This window comes from Nesoenas mayeri, assembly GCF_963082525.1.
Source record: "Nesoenas mayeri genome assembly, contig: SCAFFOLD_154, whole genome shotgun sequence".
NCBI classification, from domain to species: Eukaryota; Metazoa; Chordata; class Aves; order Columbiformes; family Columbidae; genus Nesoenas; species Nesoenas mayeri.
This window is the reverse complement of record NW_027660028.1, coordinates 28,666-47,835: the sequence shown is the minus strand read 5'-3', so window position 1 is coordinate 47,835 and position 19,170 is coordinate 28,666. Positions and strand designations below refer to the sequence as shown.

Here is a 19,170-nt window from a genome sequence, read left to right as displayed (position 1 = left end):
GGACCCCCTCGAGACCCCAGAGACACCCCCTGAGACCCCCCCGAGACCCCCCTGAGACCTCCGGGACCCCCCCCAACCCCCAATGACCCCTCCGAGACCCCGGCGACCCCCCCAACCCACAGGGACCCCCCCGAGACCCCAGAGACACCCCCGAGACCCCCGGGACCCCCCCAACCCACAGGGACCCCCCCGAGACCCCAGAGACCCCCCAAGACCCAGAGACTCCCCAACCCCCAGGGACTCCCCCCCGAGACCCCAGAGAGCCCCCAAGACCCCCCCAACACCCCAGAGACCCCCCCAACGCCCAGGGACCCCCCCGAGACACCCCCCAAGACCCCCCCGAGACCCCTGGGACCCCCCCAACCCCCAGAGACCCCCCTGAGACCCCCCTGAGACCCCAGAGACACCCCCCACCCCCAGGGACCTCCCGAGACCAAGAGACACCCCAACCCCCAGGGACCCCCCCCCAAGACCCCAGAGACCCCCCGAGACCCAGAGACCCCCCCCAACCCCCAGGGACCCCCCCCGAGACCCCCAAGACCCAGAGACACCCTGAGACCCCCCCCAAGACACCAGGGACCCCCCAACCCCCAGGGACTCCCCCCGAGACCCCAGAGACCACCTGAGACCCCTGAGACCTGAGACCCAGGGACACCCATGAGACCCCCATAGAACCCCCCAGGGACCCCCATGAGATCCCCATAGACCCCCATGAGACCCCCAGGGACCCCAATAGACCCCCATAGACCCCCCATGAGACCCCCATAGACCCCCATGAGACCCCCCTAGACCTCCATAGACCCCCCATGAGACCCCCATAGACCCCCATAGATCCCCCAGGGACCCCCACAGACCCCCCAGGGACCCCCATGAGACCCACCCAGGAACCCCCATGAGACCCCCATGAGACCTCCATAGATCTCCATAGACCCCCCATGAGACCCCCATAGACCCCCATGAGACGCCCATAGACCCCCCAGGGACCTCCATAGACCCCCCAGGGACCCCCATGAGACCACCATAGACCCCCCAGGGACCCCCATAGACCTCCCAGGGACCCCCATGAGACCTCAATACACCCGCATAGACCCCCCAGGAACCCCCATGAGACCCCAATAGACCCACATAGACCCTCCATGAGACCCCCATGAGACTCCCATAGACCTCCATAGACCCCCCATAGATCCCCCATGAGACCCCCATAGACCCCCATGAAATCCCCCAGGATCACCCAGGGACCCCCATGAGATCCCCCATAGACCCCCCAGGGACCCCCATGATATTCCCATAGACCCCCATGAGACCCCCAGGGACCCCTATAGACCCCCCAGGGACCCCCATGAGACCCCCCATGAGACCCCCCATGAGATCCCCATAGACCCCCCATGAGACCCTCATAGACCCCCCAGGGACCCCCATAGACCCCCACAGACCCCCCCATACACCCCCCAGGGACCCCCATAGACCCCCCAGAGACCCCAATAGACCCCCATAGACCCGCCATGGGACCCCCATAAAACCCCTAGGGACCCCCATGAGACCCTCATAGACCCCCCATAGACCCCCCAGGGACCCCCATAGACCCCCCCATGAGACCCCCATAGACCCCCCATGGACCCCCATACACCTCCCATGAGACCCCCATAGCCCCCCATAGACCCACATGAGACCCCCATAGACCCCCATAGACCCCCTATGGACACCCATACACCCCCATAGACCTCCATAGACCCCCCAGGGACCCCAAGGACCCCCCATGAGACCCCCATAGACCCCCCAGGGACCCCCATAAACCCCCCATGAGATCCCCATAGACCTCCATAGACCCCCCATAGACCCCCCCAGGCCCCTCAGGGACCCCCATAGACCCCCCAGAGACCCCCCAAGGACCCCCATGAGACCCCAATACACCCCCATAGACCCCCCCATACACCCCCCAGGGACCACCATGAGACCCCAATAGACCCCCATAGACCCCCCATGAGACCCCCATAGACCTCCCATGAGACCCCCCAGGGACCCCCATGAGACCTCCATAGACCCCCCCATGAGACCCCCATAGACCCCCATGAGACCCCCATAGACCCCTCAGGGATCTCCACAGACCCCCCCATAAGACCCCCATAGACCCCCATGAGACCCCCATAGACCCCCTATGGACACCCATAGACCCCCATAGACCTCCATAGACCCCCCAGAGACCCCAAGGACCCCCATGAGACCCCCATAGACTCCCCATAGACCTCCATAGACCCTCATGAGACCCCCACAGGGACCCCAGGGACCCCCATAGACCCCCACAGACCCCCCCGGGACCCCCCATAGACCCCCCAGGGACCCCCATGAGAGAGCCATAGACCCCCCAGAGAACCCCCATAGACCCCCATGACACCCTCATATACCCCCCATAGACCCCCCACAGACTCCCCATGGACCCCCATTAGACCGCCATAGACCCCCATACACCCCCCATGAACACCCACAGACCCCCACAGATCCCCTACAGACCCCCATACACCCACTATGGACACTCATAGACCCCCATAGACCTCCATAGACCCCCCACAGACTCCCCAGGGACTCCTATGAGACCTCCATAGACCTGCCAGGGACCCCCACAGACCCCCATGAGACCCCCATAGACCCCCCAGGGACCCCCATAGGCCCCCATAGACTCCCATGAGACCCCCATAGACCCCGTAGGGACCCCCATAGACCCCCAGGGATACCCACAGACCACCCATAGACCCCCATGAGACCCGCATAGACCCCCATGGACCCCAATAGACCCCCACAGACCCCCCAGGGACCCCCATGGACCCCCATAAGACCCCAATAGACCCCCATAGACCCCCCATGAGACCCCCATAGACCCCCCAGGGACCCCCATGAGACCCCTATAGACCCTCATAGACCCCCCATGAGACCCCCATACACCCCCTATGGACACCCATAGACCCCCATAGACCTCCCCAGACCCCCCAGGGACCCCCACAGACCCCCCATGAGACCCCCATAGACCCCCACAGACCCCTCAGGGACCCCCATGAGCCCTTCCAGGGACCACCATGAGACCCCCATGACACCCTCATAGACCTCCCATAGACCCCCACAGACTCCCCAGGGACCCCCATGAGACCCCCATAGACCCCCCAGGGACCCCAAGGACCCCCCATGAGACCCCCATAGACCCCCCAGGGACCCCCATAAACCCCCCATGAGATCCCCATAGACCTCCATAGACCCCCCATAGACCCCCCCAGGCCCTTCAGGGACCACCATAGACCCCCCAGAGACCCCCCAAGGACCCCCATGAGACCCCAATAGACCCCCATAGACCCCCCATACACCCCTCAGGGACCATCATGAGACCCCCATAGACCTCCATAGACCCCACATAGACCCCCATAGACCCCCCAGGGACCCCCATAGACCCCCCAGAGACCCCAATAGACCCCCATAGACCCCCCATACACCCCTCAGGGACCATCATGAGACCCCCATAGACCTCCATAGACCCCACATAGACCCCCATAGACCCCCCAGGGACCCCCATAGACCCCCCAGAGACCCCAATAGACCCCCATAGACCCGCCATGGGACCCCCATAAAACCCCTAGAGACCCCCATGAGACCTCAATAGACCCCCATAGACCCCCCATGAGACCCCCATGAGACCCCCCAGGGACTCTCATAGACCCCCATAGACCCCCCAGGGACCCCCATGAGACCCCCATAGACCTCCATAGACCCCACATAGACCCCCATAGCCCCCCATAGACCCCCATAGACCCCCCAGGGATCCCCATGAGACCCCCATAGACCTCCATAGACCCCACATAGACCCCCATAGACCCCCCAGGGACCCCCATAGACCCCCCAGAGACCCCAATAGACCCCCATAGACCCGCCATGGGACCCCCATAAAACCCCTAGGGACCCCCATGAGACCTCAATAGACCCCCATAGACCCCCCATGAGACCCCCATGAGACCCCCCAGGGACTCTCATAGACCCCCATAGACCCCCCAGGGACCCCCATGAGACCCCCATAGACCTCCATAGACCCCACATAGACCCCCATAGACCCCCCAGGGACCCCCATAGACCCCCCAGAGACCCCAATAGACCCCCATAGACCCGCCATGGGACCCCCATAAAACCCCTAGGGACCCCCATGAGACCTCAATAGACCCCCATAGACCCCCCATGAGACCCCCATGAGACCCCCCAGGGACTCTCATAGACCCCCATAGACCCCCCAGGGACCCCCATGAGACCCCCATAGACCTCCATAGACCCCACATAGACCCCCATAGCCCCCCATAGACCCCCATAGACCCCCCAGGGATCCCCATGAGACCCCCATAGACCTCCATAGACCCCACATAGACCCCCATAGCCCCCCACAGACCTCCATAGACCCCCCAGAGACCCCAATAGACCCCCATAGACCTGCCATGGGACCCCCATAAAACCCCTAGGGACCCCCATGAGACCTCAATAGACCCCCATAGACCCCCCATGAGACCCCCATGAGACCCCCCAGGGACTCTCATAGACCCCCATAGACCCCCCAGGGACCCCCATAGACCCCCCAGGGATCCCCATGAGACCCCCATAGACCTCCATAGACCCCACATAGACCCCCATAGACCCCCCAGGGACCCCCATAGACCCCCCAGGGATCCCCATGAGACCCCCATAGACCTCCATAGACCCCACATAGACCCCCATAGACCCCCCAGGGACCCCCATAGACCCCCCAGAGACCCCAATAGACCCCCATAGACCCGCCATGGGACCCCCATAAAACCCCTAGGGACCCCCATGAGACCTCAATAGACCCCCATAGACCCCCCATGAGACCCCCCAGGGACTCTCATACACCCCCATAGACCCCCCAGGGACCCCCATGAGACCCCCATAGACCTCCATAGACCCCACATAGAGCCCCATAGACCCCCCAGGGACCCCCATAGACCCCCCAGAGACCCCAATAGACCCCCATAGACCCCCCAGGGACCCCCATAGATCCCCAGAGACCCGCCATGGGACCCCCATAAAACCCCTAGGGACCCCCATGAGACCTCAATAGACCCCCATAGACCCCCCATGAGACCCCCATAGACCCCCATGAGACCCCCATAGACCCCCCAGGGACCCCCATGAGAGAGCCATAGACCCCCCCAAGGACCCCCATAGCCCCCCACAGCCCCCAGCCCGTACCTGGGGCTTGCCCACGCTGCGCTTGACCTTGCTGAGGGTCTTGCGGTTGTAGGGCTCCCCCCCCGGGCGCAGCTTCACCAGAGACTCCCCCGGCTCCGCGTGCAGCTGCGGGAACGTGTGCAGCGCCTCCTGGGGGGACATTGGGGACATTGGGGGGGACAGGGGACATGGGGGGGACAGGGGGACATGGGGGACATTGGGGACATGAGGGGGACAGGGGACATTGGGGGGGACAGGGGGACATGGGGGACATTGGGGACATTGGGGACATGAGGGGGACAGGGGACATTGGGGGGGACAGGGGACATGGGGGACATGGGGACATGGGGGACAGGGGGACATTGGGGGGGACAGGGGGACATGGGGGACATTGGGGACATTGGGGACATGAGGGGGACAGGGGACATTGGGGGGGACAGGGGACATGGGGGACATGGGGACATTGGAGACATGGAGACATTGGGGACATGGGGGGGACAGGGGACATTGGGGGGGACAGGGGGACATGGGGGACATTGGGGACATTGGGGACATGAGGGGGACAGGGGACATTGGGGGGGACAGGGGACATGGGGGGGACATGGGGACATTGGAGACATGGAGACATTGGGGACATGGGGGGGACAGGGGACATTGGGGGGGACAGGGGGACATGGGGGACATTGGGGACATTGGGGACATGAGGGGGACAGGGGACATTGGGGGGGACAGGGGACATGGGGGACATGGGGACATTGGAGACATGGAGACATTGGGGACATGGGGGGGACAGGGGACATTGGGGGGGACAGGGGGACATGGGGGACATTGGGGACATTGGGGACATGAGGGGGACAGGGGACATTGGGGGGGACAGGGGGACATGGGGGGGACAAGGGACAGTGGGGACATTGGGGACAGGGGACAGTGGAGACATGGGGGGGACAGGGGGACATGGGGACAGGGGACATGAGGGGGACAAGGGACATGGGGATATGGGGACAGGGGGACACGGGGACATTGTGGGGCACAGGGGGGACATCGGGACGGGGATATTGGGGGGAACAGGGGACATGGGGGACAGGGGGACATGGGGACAGAGAACATTGGGGGGGACAGGGGACAGGGGACATGGAGACATGGGGACATGGGGACATTGGGGACAGAGGGACATGGGGACGGGGGGGACAGGGGGACATGGGGACAGGGGACATGGGGGGGACAGGGGACATGGGGATATGGGGACAGGGGGACATGAGGGGACAGGGGACATGGGGACATGGTGGGGGACAGGGGGACAGGGGGGGACATGGGGACAGGGGGACATTGCGGGGACAGGGGACATTGGGGACAGGGAGGGACATGGGGACAGGGGGACATTGGAGGGGACAGGGGACATGGGGGCACAAGGGGATGTGGGGGGACACAGGGATATGCGGATATGGGGACAGGGGGACAGGGGGACACGGGGACACAGGGACATGGGGACACGGGGGATATGGGGACATGGGGACAGGGGGACAGGGGGGGATGTGGGGGACACGTCACTCTCTGGCACGGGGGGCACCCGGGGGCCCCATCACTGTGGGGCCATTGGGGGATCCTGCCAGCCCTCCCGCCCCATAGACCCCCCAGACACCCCCAGCCCCATAGACACCCCCAGCCCCACAGCCCCCCCAGCCCCACAGACAACCCCAGCCCCATAGACACCCCCAGCCCCACAGACACCCCCAGCTCCACAGACACCCCCAGCCCCATAGACACCCGCAGCCCCATAGACACCCCCAGCCCCATAGAGACCCCCAGCCCCACAGACACCCCCAGCCCCATAGACACCCGCAGCCCCATAGACACCCCCAGCTCCATAGAGACCCCCAGCCCCACAGAGACCCCCAGCCCCACAGACACCCCCAGCCCCACAGCCCCCCCAGCCCCACAGACAACCCCAGCCTCATAGAGACCCCCAGCCCCACAGACACCCCCAGCCCCACAGACACCCCTAGCCCCACAGACAACCCCAGCCCCATAGAGACCCCCAGCCCCACAGAGACCCCCAGCCCCACAGACACCCGCAGCCCCATAGACACCCCCAGCCCCACAGACAACCCCAGCCCCATAGAGACCCCCAGCCCCACAGACACCCCCAGCCCCACAGACACCCCCAGCCCCATAGACACCCGCAGCCCCATAGACACCCCCAGCCCCACAGACAATCCCAGCCCCATAGACACCCCCAGCCCCACAGACACCCCCAGCCCCATAGACACCCCCAGCCCCACAGACACCCCCAGCCCCACAGACACCCGCAGCCCCATAGACACCCCCAGCCCCACAGACAACCCCAGCCCCATAGAGACCCCCAGCCCCACAGACACCCCCAGCTCCACAGACACCCCCAGCCCCATAGACACCCGCAGCCCCATAGACACCCCCAGCCCCATAGAGACCCCCAGCCCCACAGACACCCCCAGCCCCATAGACACCCGCAGCCCCATAGACACCCCCAGCTCCATAGAGACCCCCAGCCCCACAGAGACCCCCAGCCCCACAGACACCCCCAGCCCCACAGCCCCCCCAGCCCCACAGACAACCCCAGCCTCATAGAGACCCCCAGCCCCACAGACACCCCCAGCCCCACAGACACCCCTAGCCCCACAGACAACCCCAGCCCCATAGAGACCCCCAGCCCCACAGAGACCCCCAGCCCCACAGACACCCCCAGCCCCACAGACAACCCCAGCCCCATAGAGACCCCCAGCCCCACAGAGACCCCCAGCCCCACAGACACCCGCAGCCCCATAGACACCCCCAGCCCCACAGACAACCCCAGCCCCATAGAGACCCCCAGCCCCACAGACACCCCCAGCCCCACAGACACCCCCAGCCCCATAGACACCCGCAGCCCCATAGACACCCCCAGCCCCACAGACAACCCCAGCCCCATAGAGACCCCCAGCCCCACAGAGATCCCCAGCCCCACAGACACCCGCAGCCCCATAGACACCCCCAGCCCCACAGACAACCCCAGCCCCATAGACACCCCCAGCCCCACAGAGACCCCCAGCTCCACAGACACCCCCAGCCCCATAGACACCCGCAGCCCCATAGACACCCCCAGCCCCATAGAGACCCCCAGCCCCACAGACACCCCCAGCCCCATAGACACCCGCAGCCCCATAGACACCCCCAGCTCCATAGAGACCCCCAGCCCCACAGAGACGCCCAGCCCCACAGACACCCCCAGCCCCACAGCCCCCCCAGCCCCACAGACAACCCCAGCCCCATAGAGACCCCCAGCCCCACAGACACCCCCAGCTCCACAGACACCCCCAGCCCCACAGACACCCGCAGCCCCATAGACACCCCCAGCCCCATAGTCCCGCAGCCCCATAGACACCCCCAGCCCCATAGTCCCCCAGCCCCATAGCCCCAGCCCCATAGCGTCCAGCCCCACCTGCAGCGTGGGGTTGAGCGTCACCCTCTTCAGCACCTTCTTCTTGTGGTCGTTGAGGATCCCGTCGATCTTGCGCATGGGGGGCAGGTACAGCTCGTCTGGGGGCGGACAGAGTCACGGACGGGACAGACAGGGGGACAGGGATGGGACAGGAGGATATGGGGACAGGGGGACATGGGGATATAGGGACATGGAGATATGGAGATATGGAGGATATAGGGACGTGGGGATACGGGGACAGAGGGGACAATGGGATATAGGGATAAGGGGACGGTGGATATGGGGACATGGGGATACGGGGACAGGGGGACATGGGGATAAGGGGACATGGGGATATGGGGATATGGGGACAGGGGGAATATGGGACATGGGGACAGGGGGATATGGAGGATATGGGGATATGGGATATAGGGACATGGGGATATGGGATATAGGGACATGAGGATATGGGGACATGGGGACATGGGGACAGGGACGGGGGGATATGGGGACAGGGGACATGGGGACAGCGACAGGACAGAGGACAGGGGGATATGGGGACAGGGAGATATGGAGATATGGGGATATGGGGACATGGGGACACGGGGGACATGGGGACAGGGGGATATGGGGGACATGGGGGATATAGGGATATGAGGACAGGGGGGACAAGGGGGACATGGGGATAAGGGGACATGGGGATATGGGGATATGGGGACAGGGGGACAGGAGGACAGGGGGACATGGGGACATGGGGACAGGGGGACATGGGGATAGGGGGACGGGGGGACATGGGGACATGGGGACAGGGGGACATGGGGACAGGGGGATATGGGGACATGGGACATGGGACATGGGGACAGTGGGATATGGGGACAGGGGGACATGGGGATATGGGGACAGGGGGATATGGAGATATGAGGACATGGGGATATGGGATGCAAGGATATGGGGATATGGGGGATATGGGACAGGGGGACAGGGGGACATGGGGACATGGGGATATAGGGACATGGGGATATGGGGACATGGGGATACGGGGACAGGGGGATATGGGGACAGGGGGACATGGGGATATGGGGATATGGGGACAGGGGGACATGGGACATGGGGATATGGGGACATGGGGATATGGGAGATATAGGGACATGGGGACAGAGGGGACAAGGGGGACATGGGGATAAGGGGACATGGGGACATGGGGATATGGGGACAAGGGGACAGGGAGACATGGGGACAATGGGGACAGCGGGATATGGGGACATGGGGACATGGGGACAGTGGGATATGGGGACAGGGGGACATGGGGATATGGGGATATGGGGATATGGGGATATGGGGACAGGGGGACATGGGGATATGGGGACAGGGGGATATGGGGACAGGGGGACATGGGGATATGGGGATATGGAGATATGAGGACATGGGGGATATGGGAACATGTGGGACATGAGTACATGGGCACAGGGGGATATGGGGCTATAGGGATATGGCACATGGGGATATGGGGATGCAAGGATTTGGGGATATGGGGGATATGGGACATGGGGATACGGGGACATGGGGACATGGGGATATGGATAATGGGGACATGGGGATACGGGTAATGGAGACAGGGGGCCGTGGGGCCACGCGTCCCGGTGTGTTCGGGGTCTGACCGTTGGTGTCCTCCAGCGCCTGGATCATGTCGGGGTCCAGCGCGGTGCTGACCAGCATCTCCACGTAGCTGCGGTACATCTCCCGCATGGCGCGCGTGTTCAGCGCCCGCCCCTGCGGCGCCCGCTCTGCGGGACGCGGCCCCTTTAACGCGGGGACACGCCCCCCAGCGGGACACGCCCCCCGGGACACGCCCCCTAGCGGGACACGCCCCCCGGGACATGCTTACTCCAAACTGGGAGCCTCCCCCCCTCCCCAATAGCCCCATGGAGGGGGGACCTTGAAATGGAGAGCGGCCCCTTTAAGACGGGGACACGCCCACCAAGCCGGGACACGCCCCCCCGGGACACGCCCACTCCAAACTGGGAGCCTCCCCCCCTCCCCAACAGCCCCATGGAGGGGGGACCTTGAAATGGAGAGCGGCCCCTTTAAGAGAGGGACACGCCCACCAAGCCGGGGACACGCCCATCAAGCCGGGACACGCCCCCCGGGACACGCCCACTCCAAACTGGGAGCCTCCCCCCACCTGCCATAGCAACACACAGGGGGTCCTTGAAATGGTGAGTGGCCCCTTTAAGTGGAAGCTCCACCCACAAAACCACACCCCTTTATGTGGAAACCACGCCCTTTTGTCTAAAAGCCACGCCCCTTTATCCATTAACCACGCCCCAAGAAGTCAAGCCCCTTTATCCACAAGGCCTGCCCCTTTAAGGGGAAGCTCCGCCCATAAAACCACACCCCTTTATCAAGAAGCCACGCCCCTTTAGGTGAGGCTCCACCCACAAAAGCCCCGCCCCTTGTTTCAGGGCATCAGCCAATGGGCTGCCAGCTCCTGCCCGAATAAGGAGCCATATTCCTTTAAATACAAACCCCACCCACCAGATAAGCCACACCCACGAGCCCCGCCCATTATTTAAGCCACGCCCATTCCCATAGTGACCACGCCTCATTCAAGGAGCTGTGCTGTCCCTTTAAATGCAAGCCCCGCCCATTAAAGGAACCCCACCCCTTTTTGTCCAAGCCCCGCCCATTAAAGGAATTCCACCCCTATTCCAGCCAAGCCCCGCCCATTAAAAGAACCCCACCCCTTTTTCATCCAAGCCCCGCCCATTAAAGGAACCCCGCCCCTTTTCCAAAGAATCCCCGCCCATTAAGGAAATCCCGCCCCTTTTCCAGCCAAGCCCCGCCCATTAAAGGAACTCCGCCCCTATTCCAGCCAAGCCCCGCCCATTAAAGGAAACCTGCCCCTTTTGCAGCCAGTCTCCGCCCATTAAAGGAACCCCGCCCCTATTCCAGCCAAGCCCCGCCCATTAAAGGAACCCCGCCCCTATTCCAGCCCGCCCCTATTCCAGCCAAGCCCCGCCCATTAAAGGAACTCCGCCCCTATTCCAGCCAAGCCCCGCCCATTAAAGGAACCCCGCCCCTTTTGCAGCCAGTCTCCGCCCATTAAAGGAACCCCGCCCCTATTCCAGCCAAGCCCCGCCCATTAAAGGAACCCCGCCCCTTTTTGTCCAAGCCCCGCCCATTAAAGGAACTCCACCCCTATTCCAGCCAAGCCCCGCCCATTAAAGGAACCCCACCCCTTTTTCATCCAAGCCCCGCCCATTAAAGGAACCCCGCCCCTTTTCCAACCATTCCCCGCCCATTAAGGAAATCCCGCCCCTTTTCCAGCCAAGCCCCGCCCATTAAAGGAATCCCGCCCCTTTTCCAGCAAAGCCGAGCCCATTAAAGGAACCCCGCCCCTTTTTCATCCAAGCCCCATCCATTAAAGGAACCCTGCCCCTTTTCCAGCCAAGCCCCGCCCACTAAAGGAACTCCGCCCCTTTTCCAGCCAAGCCCCGCCCATTAAAGGAACCCCGCCCCTTTTTCATCCAAGCCCCATCCATTAAAGGAACCCTGCCCCTTTTCCAGCCAAGCCCCGCCCACTAAAGGAACTCCGCCCCTTTTCCAGCCAAGCCCCGCCCATTAAAGGAATCCCGCCCCTTTTCCAACCAAGCCCCGCCCATTAAAGGAACTCTGCCCCTTTTCCAACCAAGCCCCATCCATTAAAGGAACCCCGCTCCTTTTCCAACCAATCCCCGCCCATTAAAGGAACCCCGCCCCTTTTCCAGCTAAGCCCCGCCCACATGACAACCCACCCCTTCTTAAAGGGGCACCCCAAATCTGCCACGGTCCCTTTAAGACCCCCCCAAAACGAGGCGCCCGCCCCCCCCCGGCCCCCCACTCACCCTCCTCGCTCTGGGGGTCCGGACTGGACTCCGACTCCGACGACGTCGCCGCCTCTTTAAGCCACTTTTTCCTCTTTTTGGGGGGGGGCTCGGCTTTGACTTTGGGGGGTTTGGGTTTGGGCTTGGGGGGGCCGGGGGGGGCGCGGGGGGGCCCCGCGGCCGGCGCGGGGGGGGCGGCGCCGTCGGGTTTGGGGGGTTTGGGGTCGGCTTTGGGGGGTTTGTCCGGCCGGGGGGGTTTGTCGGCTTTGGGGGGTTTGTCGGGGGGGTCGGGTTTGTCCGCCTTGGGGGGGGCCGGGGTTTTGGGGGTGCTGCTTTTGGGCTGGCTCTGCCTCCTGGAGGGGGGGGATATGGGGGGTCAGGGGGACCCCCAAACCCCCCCCGGGATCGGGGGGGTCATGGGGATCCCCCCACTGAACCCCAAAACCTCGCAGAATGAGGGGGACCCCCAATGTACCCCCGCAAGCTGGGGGGTAATGGGACCCCCCCCCCCCCCTCCAAGGCCATGGGGACACTGGGGACCCTCCCAGGGCCTTGGGGACAATGGGGACCCCCCCAAACACCCGTGTCCCCACTGGTGTCCCCTGATGTCCCTCATGGTGTCCCCCCAATGTCCCCATGACCCCATGTCCCAATATCCCCAATGTCCCCATGGCCCCGTGTCCCCCCGTCCCCAATGTCCCCATTGTCCCCACTGTCCCCATTGTCCCCAATGTCCCCATCGCCCCCATTGTCCCCCATTGTCCCCATGTCCCCCCATGTCCCCATATCCCATATCCCCAATGTCCCCATTGCCCCCAATGGCCCCACTGTCCCCATTGTCCCCAATGTCCCCATATCCCAAATGTCCCCATTGTCCCCATTGTCCCCACTGTCCCCATTGTCCCCAATGTCCCCATCGCCCCCATTGTCCCCATGTCCCCCCATGTCCCCATATCCCATATCCCCAATGTCCCCATTGCCCCCAATGGCGCCACTGTCCCCAATGTCCCCATTGCCCCCACTGTCCTCACTGTCTCCATTGCCCCCAATGTCCCCATTGCCCCCAATGTCCCCATTGTCCCCAGGGTCCCCATTGTGCCCATTGCCCCCAGTGTCCCCATTGCCCCCAATGTCCCCATTGCCCCCAATGTCCTCAATGTCCCCAATGTCTCCAATGTCCTCATTGCCCCCAATGTCCCCATTGCCCCCAATGTCCCCATTGCCCGCAATGTCATCAATGTGCCCAATGTCCCCATCGCCCCCAATGTCCCCATTATCCCCAATATCCCCATTGTCCCCAATGTCCCCATTGCCTGCAATGTCCCCACGTCCCCCTATGTCCCATGTCCACATATCCCATATCCCCAGTGTCCCCATTGCCCCCAATGTCCCCATTGCCCCCATTGCCCCCACTGTCTCCAATGTCCCCATTGTCCCCAATGTCCCCATTGTCCCCAATGTCCCCATTGCCCTCCATGTCCTCAATGTCCCCAATGTCCCCATTGTCCCCATGCCCCCATTGCCCCCAACGTCCCCATTACCCCCATTGCCCCCAATATCCCCATTGCCCCCAATGTCTTCAATGTCCCCATTGTCCCCATTGCCCCCAATGTCCCCATCACCTCAACTGTTCCCAATGTCCCCATGTCCCCACTGTTCTCATTGCCCCCAATGTCCCCAGTGTCCCCAATGTCCCCATTGCCCCCAATGTCCCCATTGTCCCCCAATGTCCCCATGTCCCTCCATGTCCCATGTCCCCATATCCCATATCCCCACTGTCCCCACTGCCCCCAATGTCCCCCATTGCCCCAATGTCCCCAATGTCCCCATTGCCCCCAATGTCCCCAATGTCCCCATTGCCCCCAATGTCCCCATTGCCCCCAGTGTCCCCAATGTCCCCATTGTCCCCAATGTCCCCCCATGTCCCATGTCCCCATATCCCATATCCCCTGTCCCCATTGCCCCCAATGTCCCCATTGTCCCCATCGCCCCCATTGCCCCCAATGTCCCTATTGCCCCCAATGTCCCCATTGCCCCCAGTGTCCCCACTGTCCCCATGCCCCCATTGTCCCCATGTCCCCAATGTCCCCATTGTCCCCATGTCCCCATTGTCCCCATTGTCCCCATCGCCCCCAATGTCCCCATTGTCCGCAATGTCCCCATTGCCCCCAATGTCCCCATGTCCCCAATGTCCCCAATGTCCCCATTGCCCCCAATGTCCCCATCGCCCCCATTGCCCCCAATATCCCCATTGTCCCCATGTCCCCACTGTCCCCATTATCCCCAATGTCCCCATCGCCCCCAATATCCCCATCACCCCCAATGTCCCCATTGCCCCCAATGTCCCCATTGCCCCCATTGCCCCCAATATCCCCATCGCCCCCAATGTCCCCGATGTCCCCAATGTCCCCATGTCCCACCTGCTGGCCGCGGGCCGGTGCCAGGGTTTGCGCGAGCACACCCTCACATAGTCCTTCTTGTTGACGTTCTCCAGGAACTTCACGTACAGGCGCTGGTACCGGTTCTTGGCGTCCCCAAAGTACCCCAGGTACTGCACAATGGGGGGTCAGGGACCCCCAAACACGGGGACCCCCCCAAACCCCCAGGACAAGTCCCAAAGTACCCCAGGTACTGCACAATGGGGGTCAGGGACCCCCAAACACGGGGACCCCCCAAACCCCCCGGGACGTGTCCCCAAAGTACCCCAGGTACTGTACAATGGGGGTCAGGGACCCCCAAACACGGGGACCCCCCAAACCCCCCCGGGACGTGTCCCCAAAGTAACCCAGGTACTGCACAATGGGGGGTCAGGGACCCCCAAACACGGGGACCCCCCAAACCCCCCCGGGACGTGTCCCCAAAGTACCCCAGGTACTGCACAATGGGGGGTCAGGGACCCCCAAACACGGGGACCCCCCAAACCCCCCGGGACGTGTCCCCAAAGTACCCCAGGTACTGCACAATGGGGGGTCAGGGACCCCCAAACATCGGGACCCCCCAAACCCCCCGGGACGTGTCCCCAAAGTACCCCAGGTACTGCACAATGGGGGGTCAGGGACCCCCAAACATCGGGACCCCCCAAACCCCCCGGGACGTGTCCCCAAAGTACCCCAGGTACTGCACAATGGGGGGTCAGGGACCCCAAAACATGGGGACCCCCCACACTCCCCGGGACGTGTCCCCAAAGTACCCCAGGTACTGCACAATGGGGGGTCAGGGACCCCAAAACATGGGGACCCCCCAAACGCCCCCAGGACATGTCCCCAAAGTACCCCAGGTACTGCACAATGGGGGTCAGGGACCCCAAAACATGGGGACCCCCCAATAACCCCTGCAACAAGTCCCCAAAGTACCCCAGGTACTGCACAATGGGGGTCAGGGACCCCAAAACATGGGGACCCCCCCAAACCCCCCAGGACGTGTCCCCAAAGTACCCCAGGTACTGCACAATGGGGGTCAGGGACCCCCAAACACGGGGACCCCCCCCAATACCCCACCAGGACCCCCCAAATCCCCTTGGATATGTCCTCAAAGTACCCCAGATACTGTACAATGGAGGGTCAGGGACCCCAAAACCCCTGGGACCCCAAACTCCCTGGGACCCCAAAACCCATTGGGACCCCCCATTACCCCACTGGGACCCCCAAACCCCCCAGGACGTGTCCCCAAAGTACCCCAGGTACTGCACAATGGGGGTCAGGGACCCCAAAACATGGGGACCCCCCAAACCCCCCCAGGACATGTCCCCAAAGTACCCCAGGTACTGCACAATGGGGGTCAGGGACCCCGAAACACGGGGACCCCCCCCAATACCCCACCAGGACCCCCCAAATCCCCTTGGATATGTCCTCAAAGTACCCCAGATACTGTACAATGGAGGGTCAGGGACCCCAAAACCCCTGGGACCCCAAACTCCCTGGGACCCCAAAACCCATTGGGACCCCCCATTACCCCACTGGAACCCCCAAACCCCCCAGGACGTGTCCCCAAAGTACCCCAGGTACTGCACAATGGGGGTCAGGGACCCCAAAACATGGGGACCCCCCAAACCCCCCAGGACATGTCCCTAAAGTACCCCAGGTACTGCACAATGGGGGTCAGGGACCCCAAACCCCACCGGAACCCCCTAATCCCCCCTGGGACCCCTCAAACCCATCAGGACCCCCAAAATCCCCTGGGAACCTCCCAAAACCCCCTGAGACCCCAAATCACCCTGGGACCCCCCAAACCCTGCTGGGGGTGTCCCATGTGGGGGTGTCCCAGCGGGATTCCCCTTTCGGGGTGTCCCATGTGGGGGTGTCCTGAGGAGGTGTCCCATTTGGGGGTGTCCCATGTGGGGGTGTCCCGGGGGGTTCCCATTTGGGGTGTCCCATGTGGGGGTGTCCAGGGGGGTTCCCACGTGGGGGTGTCCAGGGCGGTTCCCACATGGAGGTGTCCTGGGGGGTGTCCCGGGGGGTTCCTGTTTGGGGGTGTCCCATGTGGGGGTGTCCCACGTGGGGGTGTCCCAGGGGGTTCCCATTTGGGGGTGTCCTGGGGGGGTTCCCATTTGGTGGTGTCCTACGGGGTGTCTCATTTGGGGGTGTCCCGGGGAGGTGTCCCAGGGGGTTCCTGTTTGGGGGTGTCCCATGTGGGGGTGTCCTGGGGGGGTGTCCCAGGGGTGCCCATCTTGGGGTGTCCCGGGGGGGTTCCCATGTGGGGGTGTCATGGGGGCTGTCTCGGGGGGGTTCCCACATGGGGGTGTCCTGGGGGTGTCCCATTTGGGGGTGTCCCATGTGGGGGTGTCCCGGGGGGGTTCCCATTTGGGGGTGTCCTAGGGGGCTGTCCCGGGGGTGTCCTATGTGGGGGTGTCCTGGGGGGGTTCCCACATGGGGGTGTCCTGGGGGGTGTCCCGGGGGGTTCCTGTTTGGGGGTGTCCCATGTGGGGGTGTCCCGGGGGGATGTACCAGGGCTGTCCCATATGGGGGTGTCCCATGTGGGGGTGTCCCATGTGGGGGTGTCCCAGGGGGTATCGGGGGGGGTTCCCATGTAGGGGTGTCCCGGGGGGGGTTCCCATGTGGGGGCATGTGGGGGTGTCCCGGGGGTGTCCCATGTGGCGGTGTCCTGGGGGGTTCCCACATGGGGGTGTCCCAAGGGGTGTCCCAGGGGGGTTCCCATTTGGGGTGTCCCGGGGGGTGTCCCGGGGGGTTCCCATTTGGGGTGTCCCATGTGGGGGTGCCCCGGGGGTTCCAGTTTGGGGGTGACTCACGTTGCTGGTGGCGCAGAACTGCCGCTGCCCGTCCTTGATCTCGGGGGTGAACTTCTGCAGCAGCGCCTTCTGCACCCGCCAGATGGGGGGCGGCTCGCGGCCCGTCTGCAGCGCCAGCTGGGGACCCCGAAATGAACCCCCCATGTATACACCCCCATAGACCCCCATAGACCCCTCTGCACCCCCATAGACCCCCAAACCTGCTCCTGCACCCGCCAGATGGGGGGCGGCTCGCGGCCCGTCTGCAGCGCCAGCTGGGGACCCCGAAATGAACCCCCCATGTATACACCCCCATAGACCCCCCTGCACCCACAAACCTGCCCCTGCACCCCAAACCCACCCCTGCACCCGCCAGATGGGGGGGGGCTCCCGGCCCATCTGCAGTGTCAGATGGGGACCCCAAAAGCAAATCCCCCATGTGCACACCCCCATAGACCCCCATACACCCATAAACTTGCCCCCGCACCCCAAACCTGCTCCAGCCTGATCCCCCTGCGGACGCTTCCCAGTGCTCCCAGTGACTCCCAGTGACTCCCAATGACCCCCAGTGCTCCCAATAACTCCCAGTGACTCCCAGTGACTCCCAATGACCCCCAGTGACTCCAATGACTCCCAATGACTCCAATGACTCCCAGTGACTCCCAATGACTCCAATGACTCCCAACGACTCCAATGACTCCCAATGACTCCAATGACTCCCAGTGACTCCCAATGACTCCCAATGACTTCAATGACTCCCAGTGACTCCCAATGACTCCCAATGACTTCAATGACTCCCAGTGACTCCCAACGACTCCCAATGACTCCAATGACTCCAATGACTCCAATGACTCCCAATGACTCCCAATGACTCCCAGTGACTCCCAATGACTCCCAACGACTCCCAATGACTCCCAACGACTCCAATGACTCCCAGTGCTCCCAATGACTCCCAACGACTCCCAATGACTCCAATGACTCCAATGACTCCCAGTGACTCCCAACGACTCCCAATGACTCCAATGACTCCAATGACTCCCAGTGCTCCCAATGACTCCAATGACTCCAATGACTCCCAATGACTCCCAGTGCTCCCAATGACTCCAATGACTCCAATGACTCCCAATGACTCCCAGTGACTCCCAATGACTCCCAACGACTCCAATGACTCCCAGTGACTCCCAATGACTCCCAACGACTCCAATGACTCCCAATGACTCCCCAACGACTCCAATGACTCCCAATGACTCCAATGACTCCCAATGACTCCCAATGACTCCCAGTGCTCCCAATGACTCCAATGACTCCCAATGATTCCCAATGACTCCAATGACTCCAACGACTCCCAATGACTCCAATGACTCCCAATGACTCCCAATGACTCCCAATGACTCCCAGTGCTCCCAATGACTCCAATGACTCCCAATGACTCCCAATGATTC

The 19,170-nt window shown here is 63.2% G+C and overlaps 1 protein-coding gene across 1 annotated transcript in view; it reads right to left on the bottom strand.

Moving 5' to 3' along the window:
* The window catches only part of PRR12 (proline rich 12), a gene marked incomplete at its 5' end in the record, with an annotated part of 49,028 nt that overhangs the window by 6,920 nt on the left and 22,938 nt on the right, over positions 1–19,170 (bottom strand). The window contains 6 exon segments of the mRNA XM_080364454.1: positions 5,230–5,358; positions 8,663–8,760; positions 10,300–10,425; positions 12,526–12,857; positions 14,925–15,055; positions 17,750–17,866. Coding sequence (XP_080220580.1) covers positions 5,230–5,358; positions 8,663–8,760; positions 10,300–10,425; positions 12,526–12,857; positions 14,925–15,055; positions 17,750–17,866 — 933 coding nt within the window.